This window comes from Ylistrum balloti, unplaced genomic scaffold (genome assembly GCF_031769215.1).
Source record: "Ylistrum balloti isolate Yb309-2 unplaced genomic scaffold, AGI_CSIRO_Ybal_v1 Utg369846, whole genome shotgun sequence".
Classification (NCBI taxonomy): domain Eukaryota; kingdom Metazoa; phylum Mollusca; class Bivalvia; order Pectinida; family Pectinidae; genus Ylistrum; species Ylistrum balloti.
This window is the reverse complement of record NW_026782001.1, coordinates 538101-561531: the sequence shown is the minus strand read 5'-3', so window position 1 is coordinate 561531 and position 23431 is coordinate 538101. Positions and strand designations below refer to the sequence as shown.

At 38.3% G+C, this 23431-nt stretch overlaps 1 protein-coding gene across 1 annotated transcript; it reads left to right on the top strand.

Annotated features, from left to right (window-relative positions):
• Positions 1-335: 335 nt before the first annotated feature.
• LOC132545385 (uncharacterized) lies at positions 336-22854 on the top strand. The gene is made up of 3 exons (XM_060209067.1): positions 336-366; positions 9500-10053; positions 22729-22854. The coding sequence occupies exons 1-3, from the start codon at positions 336-338 to the stop codon at positions 22852-22854; spliced, it is 711 nt and encodes a 236-aa protein (XP_060065050.1).
• The last annotated feature ends 577 nt before the right edge of the window (positions 22855-23431 follow it).

The window sequence follows — 23431 nt, the reverse complement described above, 5'->3', positions numbered from 1 at the left end:
AGTAACGGAACTTTCAAGTCTTAGTTTCATGTCTGTGTCAAGTGTTCTGCAGTTTTCTTAGAAATGGAATTACTATCGTGGATAAATTGATTGCTATTTCAGCTGGCGGGAAGTATGTGCCTGGCTTGGCTCGACAGTCGAGCATTGGTGTGTTTGTACCAATGTCTGAAGATTGCGTTATCCTGGTGAGGGAAACAACTAATGATCGGAGATTTACTCAAATGTGTGTTGTTGTGTCTGTGATTTACGTACAACGCGAGAGCTATGGCGTCGGGTTCGTCAACTAGTATAATGTCGTCTGCTCATTTGGCGCCAAATCTACTGGATTTCCAGGCATGACAGTGGAGATCCAGCAGTGGCGTGAAGGTAAGAAGTCACCCGGTGTCAGAAACTTCGTGTTGAAAAAATTAGACGTCTTCCACTTCTTCATGTATAATGCCGCGATCCGTACTCAATGTGTGAACCATATGATTTAAGTTATCAATTGCGTTATATTAATGAAACGCAAACGACATCATGGACTGGTTGGTCACATTTTAGGTGTCATAGGTTAACGTTACACGTATAGTTAATGCCAAACTTACGGTAGAAGTGTAAATAGTGACAGGTTATGGTACGTGTCTAGCAAGTGGCAAGTTTACAGTACCTGTATAGCTTGTGGCAAGATTACGGTACAAGTGCAAATAGTGACAAATTAACGGTACAGCAGGTGCTAAACGCAGTTAACAATACATGTTTAGCTTGTGACAAGTTTACTGTACATCTGTAGATAGTGGCAATTTCACGAAACAGGTGTAGATAATGGCAAGGTAACAGTACCTATGTAGACACTGGAAAGTTTATGATACACGTGTAGGTAATAGGTAAGTTAACAGTACAAGTGTAGATAGTGCCAAGTTTACGGTGCTATGGTTAGTGGCATGTTTACAGTACAGGTGTTGATAGTGGCAAGTATACGGTGCTCTAGTTAGTGGCATGTTTACAGTACATGTGTTCATAGTGGCAAGTTTACGGTGCTCTGGTTAGTGGCATGTTTACAGTACAGGTGTTCATAGTGGCAAGTTTACAGTGCTATGGTTAGTGGCATGTTTACAGTACAGGTGTTGATATTGGCAAGTTTACGGTGCTCTAGTTAGTGGCATGTTTACAGTACAGGTGTTCATAGTGGCAAGTTTACGATGCTCTGGTTAGTGGCATGTTTACAGTACAGGTGTTCATAGTGGCAAGTTTACAGTGCTCTGTTTAGTGGCATGTTTACAGTACAGGTGTTCATAGTGGCAAGTTTACGGTGCTCTAGTTAGTGGCATGTTTACAGTACAGGTGTTCATAGTGGCAAGTTTACGATGCTCTGGTTAGTGGCATGTTTACAGTACAGGTGTTCATAGTGGCAAGTTTACAGTGCTCTGTTTAGTGGCATGTTTACAGTACAGGTGTTCATAGTGGCAAGTTTACGGTGCTCTGGTTAGTGGCATGTTTACAGTACAGGTGTTCATAGTGCCAAGTTTACGGTGCTCTGGTTAGTGGCATGTTTACAGTACAGGTGTAGATAGTGGCAAGTTTACGGTGCTCTGGTTAGTGGCATGTTTACAGTACAGGTGTAGATAGTGCCAAGTTTACGGTGCTCTGGTTAGTTACATGTTTACAGTACAGGTGTAGATAGTGGCAAGTTTACGGTGCTCTGGTTAGTGGCATGTTTACAGTACAGGTGTAGATAGTGGCAAGTTTACGGTGCTCTGGTTAGTGGCATGTTTACAGTACAGGTGTAGATAGTGGCAAGTTTACGGTGCTCTGGTTAGTGACACGTTTACAGTACAGGTGTTCATAGTGCCAAGTTTACGGTGCTCTGGTTAGTGACATGTTTACAGTACAGGTGTAGATAGTGGCAAGTTTACGGTGCTCTGGTTAGTGGCATGTTTACAGTACAGGTGTAGATAGTGGCAAGTATACGGTGCTCTGGTTAGTGACATGTTTACAGTACAGGTGTAGATAGTGCCAAGTTTACAGTGCTCTAGTTAGTGGCATGTTTACAGTACAGGTGTAGATAGTGGCAAGTTTACGGTGCTCTGGTTAGTGACATGTTTACAGTACAGGTGTAGATAGTGGCAAGTTTACGGTGCTCTGGTTAGTGGCATGTTTACAGTACAGGTGTAGATAGTGGCAAGTATACGGTGCTCTGGTTAGTGACATGTTTACAGTACAGGTGTAGATAGTGCCAAGTTTACAGTGCTCTAGTTAGTGGCATCTTTACAGTACAGGTGTAGATAGTGCCAAGTTTACAGTGCTCTAGTTAGTGGCATGTTTACAGTACAGGTGTAGATAGTGGCAAGTTTACGGTGCTCTGGTTAGTGGCATGTTTACAGTACAGGTATTCATAGTGGCAAGTTTACGGTGCTCTGGTTAGTGGCATGTTTACAGTACAGGTGTAGATAGTGGAAATTGTACGGTGCTCTAGTTAGTGGCATGGTTACAGTACAGGTGCTGATAGGGACAGGTTTAGGGTAAAACTGTTCTTGTAGCTAGAAACATGTTTACGGTACCTACCTTCATGTAGCAGGTCAACTTTATCTGACACCTGTAAATGGTTTAACCAGACATACATAAGGTTGACCAAGTATATGAATGAAGTTTTATCTGACATATAAAGGTTGTTTAACCTCACACGTGTGGCTAGGTTAACTTGACACATGATAGTAGATTGACATAACATAAGTAGGTAGGTTTACCTGACGAATGTAGGTAGGTTGATATAACATATGTAGGTAAGTTTACCTTACGAATGTAGGGAGGTGTACCTGACACATGTAGGGAGATGTACCTTACACATGTAGGGGGTTTACCTACCACATGTAGGAAGGTTTACCTCACACATGTAAGGAGGTATACCTGACACATATAGGGAGGTGTACCTTACACATGTAGGGAAGTTTACATGACACATGTAGGGAGGTATACCTGACACATATAGGGAGATGTAGGGAGGTGTACCTTACTCATACAGGGAGGTTTACCTGACGCATGTAGGGGGGTGTACCTTACACATATAGGGAGGTTTACCTGACACAGGTAGGGAGGTGAACCTGACACTTCTTGGGGGGTTTACCTGACACATGTAGGGAGGTGTACCTTACACCTGTAGGGAAGTTTACCTAACACAAGTAGGGAGGTATACCTTTCACATGTAAGGAAGTGTACCTTACATATTAGGGATGTTTACCTTACACATGTAGGGAGATTTACCTTACACATGTAGGGGGTTTTCCTATTAACATGTAGGGAGGTTAACCTTACACATGCAGGGAGGTTTACCTGCCACATAAAGGGAGGTTTACCTTACACATGTAGGGGGTTTACCTGACACATGTAGGGAGGTGTACCTTACACATGTAGTGGGGTTTATCTACCAAATGTAGGGAGGTGTACCTGACACATGTAGGGAGGTGTACCTTACACATGTAGAGGGGTTAACCTACCACATGTAGGGAGGTTTACCTTACACATGTAGGGGGTTTACCTGACACATGTAGGGAGGTGTACCTTACACATGTAGGGAGGTTTACCTGACACATGTAGGGAGGTGTACACGACACATGTTGGGAGGTATACCTTTCACATGTAGGGGGATTGACCTGACACATGTAGGAAGGTATACCTTACACATATAGGGGGTTTACCTACCACATGTAGGGAGGTTTACCTTACACATGTAAGGAGGTGTACCTTACATATTAGGGATGTTTACCTTACACATGTAGGGAGATTTACCTTACACATGTAGGGGGGTTTACCTTACACATGTAGGGAGGTTTACCTTACACATGTAGGGGGGTTTACCTTACACATGTAGGGAGGTGTACCTTACACATGTAGTGAGGTTTATCTTTCACATGTAGGGAAGTGTACCTTACACATGTAGGGAGGTTTACCTGACACATGAAGGGAGGTGTACCTTACACATATAGGGAGGTTTACCTTACACATGTAGGGAGGTATACCTGACACATATAGGAAGGTTTACCTTACACATGTAGGGAGGTTTACCTTACACATATAGGGGGTTTTCCTATTAACATGTAGGGAGGTTAACCTTACACATGCAGGGAGGTGTACCTTACACATGTAGTGAGGTTTATCTTTCACATGTAGGGAAGTGTACCTTACACATGTAGGGAGGTTTACCTGACACGTGAAGGGAGGTGTACCTTACACATGTAGGCAGGTTTCCATTGCACATGTAAGGAGGTTTACCTTACACATGTAGGGAGGTGTAACTTACACATGTATGAAGGTTTACCTTTCACATGTAGGGAGGTTTACCTTACACATGTAGGGAGGTGTACCTTACACATATAGGGGGTTTTCCTATTAACATGTAGGGAGGTTAACCTTACACATGCAGGGAGGTTTACCTGCCACATAAAGGGAGGTTTACCTTACACATGTAGGGGGTTTACCTGACACATGTAGGGAGGTGTACCTTACACATGTAGTGGGGTTTATCTACCAAGTGTAGGGAGGTTTACATGACACACGTAGGGAGGTGTACCTTACACATTAGGGAGGTTTACCTTACACATGTAGGGGGTTTACCTGACACATGTAGGGAGGTGTACCTTACACATGTAGGGAGGTTTACCTAACACATGTAGGGAGGTGTACCTGACACATGTTGGGAGGTATACCTTTCACATGTAGGGGGATTGACCTGACACATGTAGGAAGGTATACCTTACACATATAGGGGGTTTACCTACCACATGTAGGGAGGTTTACCTTACACATGTACGGAGGTTTACCTTACACATGTACGGAGGTATACCTGACACATATAGGGGGTTTTCCTATTAACATGTAGGGAGGTTAACCTTACACATGCAGGGAGGTTTACCTGCCACATAAAGGGAGGTTTACCTTACACATGTAGGGGGTTTACCTGACACATGTAGGGAGGTGTACCTTACACATGTAGTGGGGTTTATCTACCAAGTGTAGGGAGGTTTACATGACACACGTAGGGAGGTGTACCTTACACATTAGGGAGGTTTACCTTACACATGTAGGGGGGTTTACCTGACACATGTAGGGAGGTGTACCTTACACATGTAGGGGGGTTTACCTGACACATGTAGGGAGGTGTACCTGACACATGTTGGGAGGTATACCTTTCACATGTAGGGGGATTGACCTGACACATGTAGGAAGGTATACCTTACACATATAGGGGGTTTACCTACCACATGTAGGGAGGTTTACCTTACACATGTACGGAGGTTTACCTTACACATGTACGGAGGTATACCTGACACATGTAGGGAGGTGTACCTTACACCTGTAGGGAAGTTTACATGACACTTGTAGGGAGGTGTACCTGACGCATGTAGGGCGGCTTATCTGACACATGTAGGGAGGTGTACCTGACACATATAGGAAGGTGTACCTAACACATGTAGGGAGGTATACCTTTCACGTGTAAGGAGGTGTACCTTACATATTAGGGATGTTTACCTTACACAAGTAGGGAGATTTACCATACACATGTAGGGGGGTTTACCTTACACTTGTAGGGAGGTATACCTGATACATATATTGAGGTGTACCTTACACATGTAGGGAGTTTTATCTAACACATTTAGGGAGGTTTACCTAACACATGTAGGGAGATTTACCTTACACATGTAGGGAGGTGTACCTTACACATATAGTGAGGTTTACCTTACATTTGTAGGGAGGTTCACCTTACACATGCAGGGAGGTTTACCTGACACATAAAGGGAGGTGTACCTTACACATGTAGGGAGGTGTACCTTACACATGTAGGGAGGTGTACCTTACACATGTAGTGAGGTTTATCTTTCACATGTAGGGGGTTTTCCCATTAACATGTAGGGAGGTTTACCTTACACTTGTAGGGAGGTTCACCTTACACATGCAGGGAGGTTTACCTGACACATAAAGGGAGGTGTACCTTACACATGTAGGGAGGTGTACCTTACACATGCAGGGAGGTTTACCTGACACATAAAGGGAGGTGTACCTTACATATGTAGGGAGATATAACTTACACATGTTAGAAGTACCTTTCACATGTAGGGAGGTTCACCTTACACATGTAGGGGGTTTTCCCATTAACATGTAGGGAGGTTTACCTTACACATGTAGGGAGGTTTACCTGACACATAAAGGGAGGTGTACCTTACATATGTAGGGAGATGTAACTTACACATGTAAGGAGGTTTGCCTTTCACATGTAGGGAGGTTTACCTTACACATGTAGGGAGGTGTACCTTACCCATAAAGGGAGGTGTACCTTACACATGTAGGGAGGTGTACCTTACACATGTAGGGAAGTGTACCTGACACATCAAAGTAGGTGTATTTTACACCTGAAGCTAGGTTTACTTAGCACCTCTAAGAAAAATTATCTGATGAGCGTATGGTGTTATAAATATAAAGCTAATCTAGGGTCAGGGTCACCGTCCTTTTTTTAATGAAAGCCATTGTTTGCGCTTAATTTTTTTTTAGGAATTTTGATTAAATTTTGACTGAGTTTTAATTTCCAGGGTCATGGTCAAGGTCGCTGTACTATATTTAGAAAATAATTGTCAGCACTCTAGCCTTATCATTTTCTTTTGATTTCGATTACATCAAAAATTATAATGACCATTATTTCTGGGACGAATTTCAGGGCTCTATGTCCAAGGTCAATGTCCCTCTTACTATTTATAGAAATTCTTTGTCATTGATCTAGCGTCTTCTTTTCTTTGGGGATACCAGACAATTTTGAAAAACTTTCTCGCAGAAGTTCGAATTTCAGGGTTCTGCGGTCAAGATAAAAGCCATTCTTTAACATTTCTAGAGAAACCTTGTCAGCGCACAAGTGGCTTTATTTTTGAGAGATTTCGATCTTACATCACAATTTTATAATAATCATTATGTCTGGAACAAGTTTGAATTTCAGAGCTCTCGGGCCAAGGTCAATGTCATTCTTACTAATATAAAGGCAATTGTTTCTATTTTTGGAAAGTCATTGTCAGCACAGTTACAGCAACATCTCTAACAGGACTTTGATTATACGTTTACTTCATTTTTCAATAAAGGACCATAATATCACAGACTGAGTTTGAGTTACAGGGTAGAAGGGTCAAGGTCATTATTATTTTTTTTAAGAAAATCCTTGCTGGCACACTGCTGGATTCATTCTTCGAGGGATTTTTATCAAACTTCAGTCAACAAGTTATCTTTTATTGTGCTTATGAAAAGTGGATCCTTATCGTTGGTGATGCCTTGTTTGCTCAGTATTTTGAAACTCATGTTATTTCTTTTTGTAAATAATGCGCTTAGCATTGTATTACTCAAACTCAGTGTTTTATTTCCAAAATTGAATTATACGCATTCTGAAGTTTCATAATATTTATTGTAAGACTGGTTAACTTCAATGTTCTGATTTATCCAGTATCTAAAACTTGTGCTTTATATCATAAAGCATGTTATTTCTATGCTAAATCAAACGATTTATATTCTAAATATGTTGCTTTCACATCTGGCTTTTTCAGATGTGACTAAAGAACTGATATCCGTTTATTTGTTACGTAAACTTTAACTGTGATTTATATTCTTAATCTTGTAACTATCGGGCGACATTATTTGAAAAATCGATAATCTTATGTAATCGCAAAACTTAGTGACGACGACAGTAACAATTTTTGTGGCTTCTAAAGTAACCTATTAATGTTGTTCATTGTCATTTACTGCTCATGATAATGCGTGTAAATACATGTTCATATTTTGAGTAAAAAAAAACTCCATAATCCGGACACCTTTGTTACCGGTGAAAATAGTACAGATTACAATTTTCCCGAACTGTCAAGTTAATCTATCTGGATTTTTTTCTCCCTTGGTCATTATTATTACTTTTTTTTTTTTTTTGTGAACGTCTCAAGTTTTAGTCTGGTACAATACACGTAAATATTCTCTCTTCATGATGAAATGATAAATGTTTATGTTTCTACTCAGATGTGGATGGTTTTGAGCTCTATTTCACAACCTTTGCGTAGCAAGCTTTTATTATAAGGCAATAATTTGTCCTTCATGCTGATTAGTCAAAACACCTCTCATAGGTCTGAATATATAGCGCTGTCACACCGAAACAGATAGAATCCGTGCGCGCGAGGTGAATATAACTGTCCAAATGCACCTAATTTCTTGGATTTCTTTTGTAATGCTGTCCTGAGATATGTTACTAATCTTAGCCCCTATTTATTGTATAGGAATAAAGTATGTATCTCCTTCAACTTAGCTTCAGATGCTGACGTTTATTGATATCTTACATACTTGTACATTCGAGTGCTACATGCGGATGAGTATTTTATGCCAGGCACGTTTCTAATTACCGCCATTTTGTTTGTTTTCACTGATTTTAATATATTGCCAGAACATTCTATTATTTATATTAAAGTCCGTATGTGGGAAGCAATCTGCTTCAGTTCCCGCTGAGTGTAGAGATTGTGGTGTTGTTCTCGTGTCTAGTAGTCCTTATGCCGTGACAAACACCGCCATATCGACAAAATCATCAGAATTCAATATCAGATTGATCGTTCCATTAAAAACATCGACGCTTGGCTCAGGCAGTTAAGATTGGTACACAAACGGTGACATCAGAAGTAGATCTACTGATAAAGGTTGCCTAGTTATAAATTCCAACACAAAGTATGCCGACTAAACCGTTTGTGTATGCCACGATCCTTGTAAGACAGTAGAACGATCACATACACATGTACATCGTTGGCTATTATAGATTTTTTCTAGTGTGTACAAACCTGTTTAATATCAAATGGTTTATGCCAAAGGCTTTTAAAAAATATATTTGTGTTAGAATGTTAATATAAAAAAACAACTACACTTATCACGGATATCCATCAATAAACAGCGAAAAATGGGTTCGATATTGCCCTCACCTTTCTAGACTGCTTTCGTCAGATGGTGGGCTTTTCAAATATGAAAATGGCGCTAAAGTTATTTTGGTTTATCATTTTTGAAACCGGTTACTGCTGTTTCTCGAGAACAGAAGGAATATAAAACTTCAAAACCTATTCAGTCCAGTCTCACGTGATGCTGGTCACATTTTAAAATCCATGAAATTTCAAGATCGCCGCCAGCAGCCATTTTTTATTGTACTATTCGAAGTAAATTGTTTCTGCTCTAAGACCTGCTATATAGATTTTCTTGAAAAAAAAAGCTTTTACATAGAAACGCAATCTCGTTGGTCTTCATAGCGAAATCGTACCGCAGATGTGAATATTTTACCATAAAAAGGGTAAAAACAGAAAATGAAAAACAAATTTACATACACAAAATAATTAAACGTTTGCTTGTTAATTACACGATTAAACGGGACCCCCGTCAACTTTAATGTTTTCATTTGTGTTTTTTTAATCGGCCATACACGTTCATTATTGCAGAATTTACGTATAGAATTGGTGATTGTTGATTTTTATATTGGCAGGCTCCCGTGCCCCGCCTCCTCCATATTTAGAGGCACTTGCATATCCTCTGACGTCACTAACTGAGCCAGAAAACAAAGAGGACGTGGAAGAAAACATCGAACTTCAAAAGTGTCCAGAAATTCAAGATGGTGGAACGTCTTTATACCCAACCGCATTATTATCAAAAACGTCCCGTTCTAACAGTGTGTGTTCAGGATGTAGTGCAGTGCGGTCAAACTCACCACTCACTTGTCACGTGATCAGTGACCATCCACTCTCGTGCAGAGGCTCGTGCGAGTCTTGCGTACAAGAGAGTTCAGATGAAGTGACGTCATTTATGTCGAAAAAACAGTGTCTTAGTCATAATTCCATAGCATCTAACAAACTAACAGGATCTCCTGGGTCTATAAAGACGTGTCGGTCCTACTCTCCACAGCCTGGCCCCAGCGGTTACAACGGGAGCAAGGGCAAGGGGAGGGCCAGCTCAACCGTCAAATTTATCAACGGGGCGGGGAACTACAAAACAGGTGCTACCAGCGATAGTTCAGATAATATTTACTCAACCAACTGTACAGTAAGTATCAAACTCAAACGACGATACTATATATTTTATAGCATGCTGATTAAATCTTGCTGATCTCCTATATGATAAAGTTTGACGTTTATCTGTCACGCCAATCTAGCGGATAAACAGGGGTAGGGAGTAAAGATGTACGTTTACGAATCCCAAGTCGTAGATACAATAGACAGAACAAATCGATCGAGTCTTCGCCTCACTTTACTCACAAATCACAAAGTAATAATGCATTTTTTGGAAATGGTTCAGGAAGTCTTTGTCTACAGCATAACACCGTCTTCATTTTCAATACCACATAATGTAACACACACCCTTCAGATATAAGTTAGTAGTTTGTAGTAAATATATATCTGATGTAGGTTACCGTCAGTAAGTTTGTAGTAAATGTATATATGATGTAGGTTACCGTCAGTAAGTTTGTAGTAAATGTACATCTGATGTAGGTTAATGTATATATGATGTAGGTTACCGTCAGTAAGTTTGTAGTAAATGTATATCTGATGTAGGTTACCGTCAGTAAGTTTGTAGTAAATCTACATCTGATGTAGGTTACCGTCAGTAAGTTTGTAGTAAATGTATATATGATGTAGGTTACCGTCAGTAAGTTTGTAGTAAATGTATATATGATGTAGGTTACCGTCAGTAAGTTTGTAGTAAATATATATCTGATGTAGGTTACCGTCAGTAAGTTTGCAGTAAATGTATATATGATGTAGGTTACCGTCAGTAAGTTTGTAGTAAATGTATATATGATGTAGGTTACCGTCAGTAAGTTTGTAGTAAATGTATATATGATGTAGGTTACCGTCAGTAAGTTTGTAGTAAATATATATCTGATGTAGGTTACCGTCAGTAAGTTTGTAGTAAATGTATATATGATGTAGGTTACCGTCAGTAAGTTTGTAGTAAATGTATATATGATGTAGGTTACCGTCAGTAAGTTTGTAGTAAATGTATATATGATGTAGGTTACCGTCAGTAAGTTTGTAGTAAATCTACATCTGATGTAGGTTACCGTCAGTAAGTTTGTAGTAAATGTATATATGATGTAGGTTACCGTTAGTAAGTTTGTAGTAAATGTACATCTGATGTAGGTTAGCGTCAGTAAGTTTGTAGTAAATCTACATCTGATGTAGGTTACCGTCAGTAAGTTTGTAGTAAATATATATCTGATGTAGGTTACCGTCAGTAAGTTTGTAGTAAATGTATATATGATGTAGGTTACCGTCAGTAAGTTTGTAGTAAATGTATATATGATGTAGGTTACCGTCAGTAAGTTTGTAGTAAATGTATATATGATGTAGGTTACCGTCAGTAAGTTTGTAGTAAATGTATATATGATGTAGGTTACCGTCAGTAAGTTTGTAGTAAATGTATATATGATGTAGGTTACCGTCAGTAAGTTTGTAGTAAATGTATATATGATGTAGGTTACCGTCGATAAGTTTGTAGTAAATTATATATGATGTAGGTTACCTATTTCGACACATATATGATGTAGGTTACCGTTTTATTTCATTATTTCGACACATACGATGAGGTGTTTTATCATTAGAATTACGTCATACTATTTTTATGTTCCGTCATAATCCGTGTATGATAATGTCGTAATAGTTATCAGAAATAGTTGTGTATATTCGTTACACTTGTATTGTATGTAGCCTACACACACAAATTGTACAGTGTATTCACGGTCGGTATGTCAATATCTTAAACTTTTGTCTATTGTTTTCACACTCAGTTTATTTATAAACGTGTGTAAATTTGTCATAGAAAATCAATTCTGAGATCCAATGGGACTATTGCTGAGTAGATTGTATCAAGATACATAACTCATCAGCGTTCTGTTGTTACAACCGATGTGTCGCAGTTTAGTCGCTCTTCTTTAGGTGTCATCGCAGTGAACATCCTATTAGTCACATATGTCATCAGTTAATGTGTCAGGTTAATTCTCTATTCCGTTATTCTGATGTCATCACTATACTGTACATGTTACAGTCTATATGTAGGGTAGATAGTATTTCTAGGACTGATGGGTGGGTCACATGACTGGTAGATAGTATTTCTAGGACTGATGGGTGGTTCACATGACTGGTAGATAGTATTTATAGGACTGATGGGTGGTTCACATGACTGGTAGATAGTATTTCTAGGACTGATGGGTGATTCACATGACTGGTAGATAGTATTTCTAGGACTGATGGGTGGTTCACATGACCGGTAGATAGTATTTATAGGACTGATGGGTGATTCACATGACTGGTAGATAGTATTTATAGGACTGATGGGTGGTTCACATGAATGGTAGATAGTATTTATAGGACTGATGGGTGGGTCACATGACTGGTAGATAGTATTTCTAGGACTGATGGGTGGTTCACATGACGGGTAGATAGTATTTCTAGGACTGATGGGTGGGTCACATGACTGGTAGATAGTATTTCTAGCACTGATGGGTGGGTCACATGACTGGTAGATAGTATTTCTAGCACTGATGGGTGGATCACATGACCGGTAGATAGTATTTCTAGCACTGATGGGTGGGTCACATGACTGGTAGATAGTATTTCTAGGACTGATGGGTGGGTCACATGACTGGTAGATAGTATTTATAGGACTGATGGGTGGGTCACATGACTGGTAGATAGTATTTATAGGACTGATGGGTGGTTCACATGACTGGTAGATAGTATTTCTAGGACTGATGGGTGATTCACATGACTGGTAGATAGTATTTCTAGGACTGATGGGTGGGTCACATGACCGGTAGATAGTATTTATAGGACTGATGGGTGGTTCACATGACTGGTAGATAGTATTTCTAGCACTGATGGGTGGGTCACATGACTGGTAGATAGTATTTCTAGGACTGATGGGTGGGTCACATGACTGGTAGATAGTATTTCTAGGACTGATGGGTGGGTCACATGACTGGTAGATAGTATTTCTAGGACTGATGGGTGGGTCACATGACTGGTAGATAGTATTTATAGGACTGATGGGTGGGTCACATGACTGGTAGATAGTATTTCTAGGACTGATGGGTGGGTCACATGACTGGTAGATAGTATTTCTAGCACTGATGGGTGGGTCACATGACTGGTAGATAGTATTTCTAGGACTGGACTGATGGGTGGGTCACATGACTGGTAGATAGTATTTCTAGGACTGATGGGTGATTCACATGACTGGTAGATAGTATTTCTAGGACTGATGGGTGGGTCACATGAATGGTAGATAGTATTTCTAGAACTGATGGGTGGGTCACATGACTTGTAGATAGTATTTCTAGGACTGATGGGTGGATCACATGACTGGTAGATAGTATTTATAGGACTGATGGGTGGGTCACATGACTGGTAGATAGTATTTATAGGACTGATGGATGGTTCACATGACACATAAACCAATGTTTTTATTGTCATGTGTCAACATTGTTTTGAATAATCTTAAGTGAAGCCATTATTTTCCTGACCCGTTTCTATTTAAATGGTTTTACGTGATATTGATTGTACTGAATACACGTCAATAGATGAATAAAAACAAATCGCTTTTCACGACAAAAATACAAAAAATGATAGTCAGGTAGTTTCAACAGTATCTATGAATATTTGATGGAATCGACCGTTTGAATTGTAGAGTGATCGTCTGTTGGGATTTATCATAATGGCTGCCGATGATTCACATTTCAGCACGTGATTGTTCTTCTATCTCACTCCGTTGTCACGTGTGGTGTGTTAGGGCCATATATTTCATTACTGCCTTGAAGTTCTACTTCCTCAAAGTGACATCTTACGTCTTGTGATTTGTGAGACTTTCGTGTTAAAGAGATAGTGTTACGAAGAACAAACTCTACATTTCAAACAGCTTGCCGTACATTGCAAAAAATTCTGGAATAGTGAAACAAGAATTCAGATGGGTAATCCACGTCTCAAATGTATATATCCCCACAAATTCCAGACTTTAAGGCAGAGGACTTCTAAATTTTAAATGCAAAGACAATATTATTACTGCACGGTTCTTTATGTATAATTGCCAATTCTACTGACGGTGTAACATCACATTTCTTTATGTTGTATTCAATTCAATTACTGTGACACAAACAGCCAATTAAGTCTACAACTGAGGATATTTCTTTCGCCACTAAACTGACGAATAGTTCTGAACCTTTTAATATTTAATGACGTTTAAGGCAACCAAGTGAAGATATATCACTCGTTACTGCACAGATCAAATTGTATGTGCTTGACTTTTTTTTCTATTGTTTCAGATGTCAGCGCTTTTCTTGCTGAGAGTATTGCGCTAAACTATTGCACTATTCGTCTCATCTATTAAATGTCTGTGAACAACGATTAATACTGATTTGCTAAAATGTTTAATTTTGTTAAAAGTTGATTGTGTTACATGTACATCATGTATGTTTACAGTATCCAGTTTCAGTTTCTGTCAGATTATCATTTCGTTCATCTTCAGTTGGCAACTAATATAGGTCCCCCCCCCCCCCCCCCCCATTTGCAATCTGCACCTAACGTGCCACTAGCCTGTTGTCAACCAAATTCAAATGACTTAAACTTGAGATCTGAAATATATATATGATTTTTTCAAAAATCCGCTTTTCACTTCTGTTTAGTGATTGATCAAATAAATTTCACATCGATATGGATTTTAGAGGAATCTCTGTTGCGGATCCAATAAAAGATTTTTTCGAGAAAAGTTGGTCAAGTCACATGTAAAAAAAAAGAAGCAAAACAGCGACTAAAATGAATAGTTAAGTTCAACCGTATAACACCCCCCCCCCCTTCCCCCCGTTTTCCAAATGCATGATCTGTCAGTTGATTTTTTTATCTTTCTGGGCTTGGTGATATCCAAGAAGAGTTAGATTGTCGTATTTACGCGGTGAGATTAAAGTGGTGTTATAGACAGGAATATCATTGTTTATCCGTGTCTAGTAATGGTGTCGTTTTACCTTGTGCCACTGCAGCATTTATCGACTGGGCCTCCTGAGAGCTAGAAACTCTAATAGTCCAATATCACACTGTCAGTAACACATTATTACACAGGGGTGACGATTTGAAACCGAGAGCAATGATATGGGTAAGGATTAATCACGAAGACCCGGATGACATCGATTTTACGGCATAGTTATACAAGGAATACCCCGGTGACTGTCTAGATAACATGAACCGTCACCGCCCCTTAGTCCACGGTCCCCTGCCTCTTGCCCCCGTCAAATAAAATTTAGAAAACTTGTGCCATTCTACATTCCCCCTTCCCTTCAATGTCCCCTTTAAAGACGATTGTGACGTGACGACGTGCTACCGATGATTATGGTTCTCGGCGGCTAGAAACCATTTAGGAAAGTGTCGAGCGCTTGTCTTATGCTTCAGGGGGTTCGGGACAAATGGCGACAGCAACGTTAATGTAATTATAACACAGCAGTCATATTTATAGGTTTAATGTTTATCGTAGAATGAAGAAAAGAAAATCAATAACCACCAATAAACAGGTGCGCTCTCAGACCTCATTCTGTTTATATAATAATATACAATTGACTAGTGATAATATGGCGACCTTCCCTAAGGATGAATTTAAACCAGTTTCAAGCGTTTTCCTCTCCTTTCCGCTAAAAATATGTAGAATATTCTTCAAATATAATACCTTGAAAATGCCCCTCCATCCCAAAGAAGACGACGGTCATGTTTATACGGCGTTAAATATAATTTACGAACTATCAAAATGAGCTCTGAATCGTGTTCACTAAAACACCTAAATATTCCATTTATTTCTAGTAAGATATTCTTAACCCAGAGAACATACCTCTTTCTGTGACTTTATTTTGTTATGACAAGCGTTATGAACTTTCTAACTTCGAATGACTGTTCACCATACTGAACATACAACAACGATGGCCGAACCTGGAGGAAGTCAGAAACCTAGGAAACGTAAATTTAAGCTATGAATTACAAAGGTGTGGTAGAATAGAGACCATAACGATAACATGTCATAAGGAGTCTCATTTATGATCTGATGTTGTGAAGGTCTGACAAATAATCACTTCATCATACTATCATGACGAAGTTGTCGAGGAGATGTCGTTGCCTTGATACTGTCTGCATTTCCTATCTGATTTTCTTTATACTTCACAAACGTGTTTACCACCATCACCTTTTGTGTGAGTTTGCGTTTCAATTTTCTGAAGTCCAAACCTATGTCACTGTGCAAATATGTAGTAAATACGTCACCGGTCTATAGGCATGTTTCGTTTCTTAACAGATTACCCATACGTGTTCACAAACATCACCACACTGTAACCTTCGATTAATCTACATCTGCACTTTGACTACCAGAATGTGATCCACTTGATATTTTTGAACATTGTTCACTTTATGGTACAAGGTATGTATCATCTTACTTTACGTTTCCCATGCGGTGTAGAACTTTATACTGTAGTGGGTGTATGTAAAATAGTGTTAGTGTGGCGCCAGTGATTACTGTACCGTAAGCTATCGAAGTTTTAAACAGTAACTTTACCTTTATTCTGTATATGATTGTGTTCTGCCTCTGTCACATAATAGAAATTGATCTAGGCACCTGTGTAAGAAAAACTTTATGGACAACTCTTCACTCACTAGTCGCCACCACGTGGTAGTGCGGACATTAAGGGTATCACGTTCTGGTAGTCAATGTAGCCAAACTAGGCAGGTTGAAGGTCACAGTACCCAAGTCTCACATGATGTAATTTGAAGGTCATAACAGAGGTAATGAAATGCAGCTGTGATTTCAAAATCAAAATAAATTATCTATTTTTATTAATACTATACATATATACTATTTGTTTTTGAAAAGCAAACAAGGTAATAATTTAGACATTTAGCACACATTTGTAATGGACAGACCAGTTCATGAAACAGCGAAATCATTATTCATCCCCCCCCCCCTTAAAAGTTCGTACAACTGTGGGGACGTGAGTCTGTGATGCCTTGTTGCTTTAATAAAAATTATCTTCAGAGCTCAGATTCATCACTAATTAATAGTTGAATTTTCACTATATAGCGTGTGCTTTCATCAAGGAACCACACAAGCTTTCATAAAAGTGACAAGGGATTTCTAGCATGGATTACGTTTGTCACGCTTAAATTCATGAGATCATTTGAAATATTTTGTTTGGTTCAAAATATTACACTTACACTCGACATCATTGTAAAATCAGGTGGTACTGAAAGAATTATTAGATGTACTGAATTCATTGTTTGACTCTCCTGTATCCAATTCTAAATTTGTATTGACAGGTGCTTTTCATTTGTGTGTCACACTGAAATGCATGTCTTCATTTGACGGGTGATTCAGATAAATGTAGCTTTCGGATCATCACAATGAGTAAACTGCCATATATCTATTGTGTAGCATACGCCTGCCAAATAACACAGGAATTCCCATCTTACACATATAACTGATGTTAAAACTAGTGGGATGTGGACAATCTTAAGATTTATTCTAAGATTTATCAGTCGGGGGTGGGGGGAGCTTAGAGTTTGATTAATGATAAGTTTTTAATGAGAATTTCTCAACATATAAATCTGTACATGCATATTTATCGTACAAGACTCCTATGTGTATATGCCATACACAACTGTGTACAAGACAAGGTGAAAGTTTAGGTCACCGTAATCAGAGCATTGCAACGAAAATTCTTGTCCTTAAAATGATCATTTATGAATGGAAAAGAAAATATTCTATTGGTATGAATATGTCAGAAATACAAATACATAGTTTTTTTTTTACAAAATACGTATTTTTATCATTCTGTTTTATAAAATGAAATTCTGAATTTTTCCGTTGAAACCTGAACACCACTTTTTCATTTTGATATACTTTTGATTCCCCTTAAACAGCGGTACTATTAACAAGCAATAGGCTCTCTCAAATTCTATGAGTGTAATTAATTTGAATTTCCTTGCATAAACATTGATAGGCGGGATGGACATGCCTTACAACTATATATCACTGACTTAATGCTGTCATTTCATCACAGCAGATTGCATGTTTTACATGCTCTAATAGTTGATAATTAATGATAAATAGTAATTTATGATAGTCAAATCACTACGAACACAATGGTCAAGACTTTGAAAAGGAATCACGCCAACAGCAGCCACTGTTCATGATGGCCCTTCAATATCACGGAATGCTATGTTTACCTCCTGTTGGCATTGTACGCGTTGCTATGCATTCCTGTTGTGTCGGCTGACCTGTGAACTAAGAAAACGACAAACACATAATATACAGTTCGGTAATGAAGACCTTTACATACGTATGGAAATTCCGCAAAGACGACCACTTAGCAATGGAGATTACCGTTGTGGCCAATTTCCATGTCTCTCCACGACTAGACATGCCATACTTCAGCCTACAGACAAGGAGATTTCACACCCTAATCTGTAGTGGTATTCATCTTCTTCGTATGTTTAATTTTGTCACATATTTACATATATTCATATCCGGCCTTTGTTGGTTCCAAGTTGACTCCTCACGGATTTGGCTGCCTGATTACCATGTAAAGATTTCCAGAATTCTGGTCTTCTCAAACAAGTACAACATTGAATAGTTTAACAAGGCTTTCACAGTATTATATATATGTAGCATATATCGTTTATTAGTATGAATGTTGCGAGTTTTTTCCTTTGTTACATGACATGACTAAACTTCAATACCTCGTCATTATGAACATTCCCATGACCAGTAAAGAAATAACTAATGCCTAGTCACATGTTGATTTATAACACCATGAACCGCCTTTTGCATTAATGATACTGTATACTGTCCTATTTGAGGACTTTATTTGAGAGATATCATTGTCTAACCTTTGATCCCTTTTGGATGATAAAAATACATATATGAGAGAGAGTTTACTGATGTAAAGCATAACAATGTAAACATGATTAGATTTAGACATTAGGTTCAGATCATTACATATAGAGTGGAGTTGAAAGGACATTATATTTAACACGTGTTAGACACTGTTATGTAATTATTTTCTCTGTCCTTCTCACATTGCACGTATTCTAGATTTTTAGACTCTACGAATGTAGCGATGTGCCATCTGATTAAACGATTGTGTTTATATCTTAGAAATCCTATCAAATTGTGTGCCGAACACGTGTCCAATGCTACCTAATTAAGGATAAAACACGCCTGTCTAGTCTTGATTCATTGTGACTAATTACTTTTCCTCGCTAGGTGGCACTTCGATACCGTAAACAGTATCTTCCAATAACAATATCCCTATATAAACTTTACTGATCTTATCCTCATCAACCCTGACCAATCACAAGGGATTGAGCATGCGCTTAAACTGTAACTATTGGTTACCAAGCGGAATCCGGCACTGATTAAATATAGGCTTGAATTAATGGCTTCAATGCGTTTTAAAAACCGCTCGTATATTACGGAAATATATATATAGAGGTTTTCACATCAGGACGTCATTCTACGTGTAAATAAGTCATTAAAAGGATTTTGTTACATAATTTGTTTATTTGATCCAAACTACTGTATCAAAATCAGTGTTACTTGCATGAGATGATCGCCTATGGTAAACTGGTGTTTGAAAATCGATAAAGGCGAAACCCGAAATAATGGGGTTGAAACACTCACTTGACCTGCATTCCTATGCCTCCGACATCAGTTATCTTTTTCAGTGAGTGCTGCAAAGCAAAATATTCCCAGTTCTCTACACGATTTCGTGGAGGATTTATCTACAGATACGTCTAAAAGTGACACATATAGTTGTTGGGGCATCGGAGCGTGTCCATTGGGGAGAGTTGAAATGATACCTGGCTCACCAATATAAGAACCAGAGGCACGCTCCCGATTGGATTGACTGAGGTTAGAATTGTACCTACTGCCACAACTGCCAAATCGTAAGAGGACACTATATTTGGGATATTATCTTTTCTATCCTTTCTCGACGGTTCTAGTGTTTTCCTTGGCACTCTTTCATATTTTGTATTATGTTTCGCCCAATAAAGAAGGTTTGTGATTTTGTTCTTCCGCCGAAAGTCTCCAGTACTATGGTGTTATAAATCATCCATGTGTGTAACATTTGTGTATTTATGTAGGGGAGATAATTGTGAATTTTAGTGTCCTTATTTGACTTCTTTGTTGAACTCTTCGTCATCTACGATCACCATTTCTCAGAATAATTTGAATTTCATCAGAAGATCTTAATTCACAACAATGGTCGAGTAACAGCTGGCTCAGTATAGTGTAACAGAGTGGGTTGATATGGCCATTGACAGCTTTGTAGCATCAACAGAATGAAACGTATAACACACATTTAACTAACCACGTGTACGGCGGGAGTCTGACCACTAAATACGTTGATATAACGTTAAACGATATAGATAAGACCAAATTAACGCCGCTGTATGGACAGACTTGTCTGGTGTCGGCTTCAGTTCAGCACTCCCAACAGGAGAATAACCTTAACATATCGCAGCCTCTCAAAACATCCATCACCTGCTTTAACATTACATTTTTCCATCAGTAGTCATGTTTTAAAACGACATTAAACGGTGAAAATACAAGTTTAAAAGACTGGTTAAAATACAACAAAAATCCTTCCTATAATAGTACTGCACACAAACTAAACATGATACTGCTTTGAAAATCAAGGTCCCGGCAGACACCTTTACATCAACAGCTTATCTGGATATATAACGAAACCCAACCGCCATTTTTAAGCAATTTCAAAATACAAGGATTTAGTAGGCTAGTAGTTTCCATTCAGGATTGTTTATAAAGGGACTATGGAGAATTGAAGTAAAATGAGATAGGTTTGTTAAATTGGGTTTCAGGATAAATATGACTACAAGACCCGTCCTTGCTCGGAAATAATATCTTAATAAGCACACAAACTCTATGTTATAGAAGTAAATCACGAGAAAGCAGACGCAGTGTCGTCAGTAATTACACTCCGTTCTCATTACCACAGTCACCACTAATGTCTCCAGGGGAATATTTCTATTTTTTCTATTAGAATGTCACAGCAGTTAAACAATCAGTTTAGCGTCGACCAGTAGCAGCTGAGTTAACGAGTCGTCAGGCCATTCCAATGGTAACAAACCCAATTGCCATTCCTTTTGCGATATTGCTTCATATCTTCGCGAGAGTCATTGGTGGGTACTCTTCAAGACTGTTCACGAGAAAAACAAAATTATAATTATAAGAAATAGCATGTTGAACATTTGATTTTCTGTCAGAATTTGCGTTACGGTTTTGGCCGTAAGCATCATTGGAGAGCCATAGAAGGACGGAAATGCTGGGTTGCTGGATGGCGCAGTGAAAACGCACTTGTATATCACCTAGGCATTTGTTCATAATTTGGCGATGCTTTCTTGGTTTTTAGTTTTTAGATACAATCTTTAACATTCTAGTTTGCCTTTATTGTTTCAGTACATCCACGAATGCCTCATTGAAACTGTTTATTGAATACAAGCAGTATCCACCATTCATTGCTATATTATGACAATTATATCGTTATAAGACAAAATACGTTATAAAGGTAGATATCGTAGTTACTGAAAAAACTGTTTAACGGGGACATGACGCTTACTCAAAGCAAGAAAACGATAAAACATTTTTGACGGTCCAAAATTATGTTAAATTAAGCAAACGTTTTAGCTAAGATTCTTGCTTCCAGTCTTTAAATATGTAAGTTATGGTATGGTATGATAAACTTTAGCAATATAGGGAAACTACCTATAAACATTTGATGACGTGATGACTCGCCACATGTATATAATATGCTAATTGTTAAACTTTTTTCAATTATCCATTCCATACAAGTAAAGTGTTTCCAGCTTCGAAAATTAATTTGCTTTTATATGTGTTTGGGAAAGGAATAAATATAAGCTTTAAGTTTGTTTTTCCATCCTATAGTATCATATGTATATGTTATATTGTTAAATATTGAATAAGATATTGTTTACACTAACTAACACTCGCGTGTCAGAGAACGGTGTATACCGTTTATATCATGCTCAGTTATAGAACATACTATAAGTCAGTGACAGTATAGGATTGGAAGGAAATGTTTATCTATCAACAAACGGTTTGGGAATGGAACTGTTATTGTTTACAAACCAATCATGAGTTCAGTTCTGGAACAGTTGTTGTACTTGGGACACAAATAAGTGAATTGTAACCAAGAACGTGTTTCGCTAAACTGTACATGACAAACCAAAGGCGAAATTAAATTTGGGATTTCGGTATACATCTAGATGAAAGAATGACAGAATTATTACAACGGCAAAAACTAACATGTAACCATGTACATCTCATGAAATTACAATCTTGTCACCAGTATTGCATTTTTTATGGTGAATTACCCGTATGGCTGCCTTTATTTAGCAGAAAAAGTTGGCTGCTATGAAAATCAAACAAGCAAGCAATCGATATTGATAACAACATGTTTATTGCAGTTCTCACCGCCTGCTAATCGGGAAAACAGCCACATGGAGTGTTTTAGCGTGTAAATTCTGAACAAAGGAAGTAGTTTATCAATGAAAAGATTTGTTCAAACTAAGCGATAGTTGATTTATTTGAATGTTGAATTAAAGTTAAAGAGCGTGTTATGTTACATAAAGTTTTATGACCATTTTATCTTTGCAGACGTCACTTAATGAAACGGAAGAAGAACCCAATAACAGTGCAGCCGACCGGGGAACTCTCTACTGCGCATGCGGGATACTGATCTCCATCATTACACTCGTCCTACTGCTTGTTAACTTTGCATAATCAATGACGTCATAATTAAATGATTGCACAGCTTGAATCAAAATATATCGAACGAAAGGATTCTTCTACCGGAAGTTTATTTTTTTATTTTTGTACAGAATACAAAACTAAAATTATTATATGTCATTTTCTCTTGAATATTTTTCTAAGTCGGTTTCTACCTTTCTTTTGGGACTTTTTAGGTGTTATCAAAATTTCGGAGCGAAGTGGAAGTCACCATTCATCATTCTATGTTCCGGATTTTCATTGGATGTATGCTTTTGTATATATCTTACGTGATTTCATCGTGTTGTTTCTGTTAGATACATTCTGTGACGTTAATCACCTACTCTGACCAATGTCATTTTTCGCATTTTATTATAAATAAATTTTAGAAAGATAATACCATCTATGAAACAAAGAATCAAGAAGAGAGCCATTATGTAATGTATTGACAAGGTGTACTGATAGTCATATTCCGAGGATGACGTCGCCTGGTGGAGTCGATATATTTACTATTAATTTGACCTGCTAGTAATCACTGTGATATTAGTAGTTTATAGTGAAAGGTCATGTACACATGTCTACCAAGCAAATC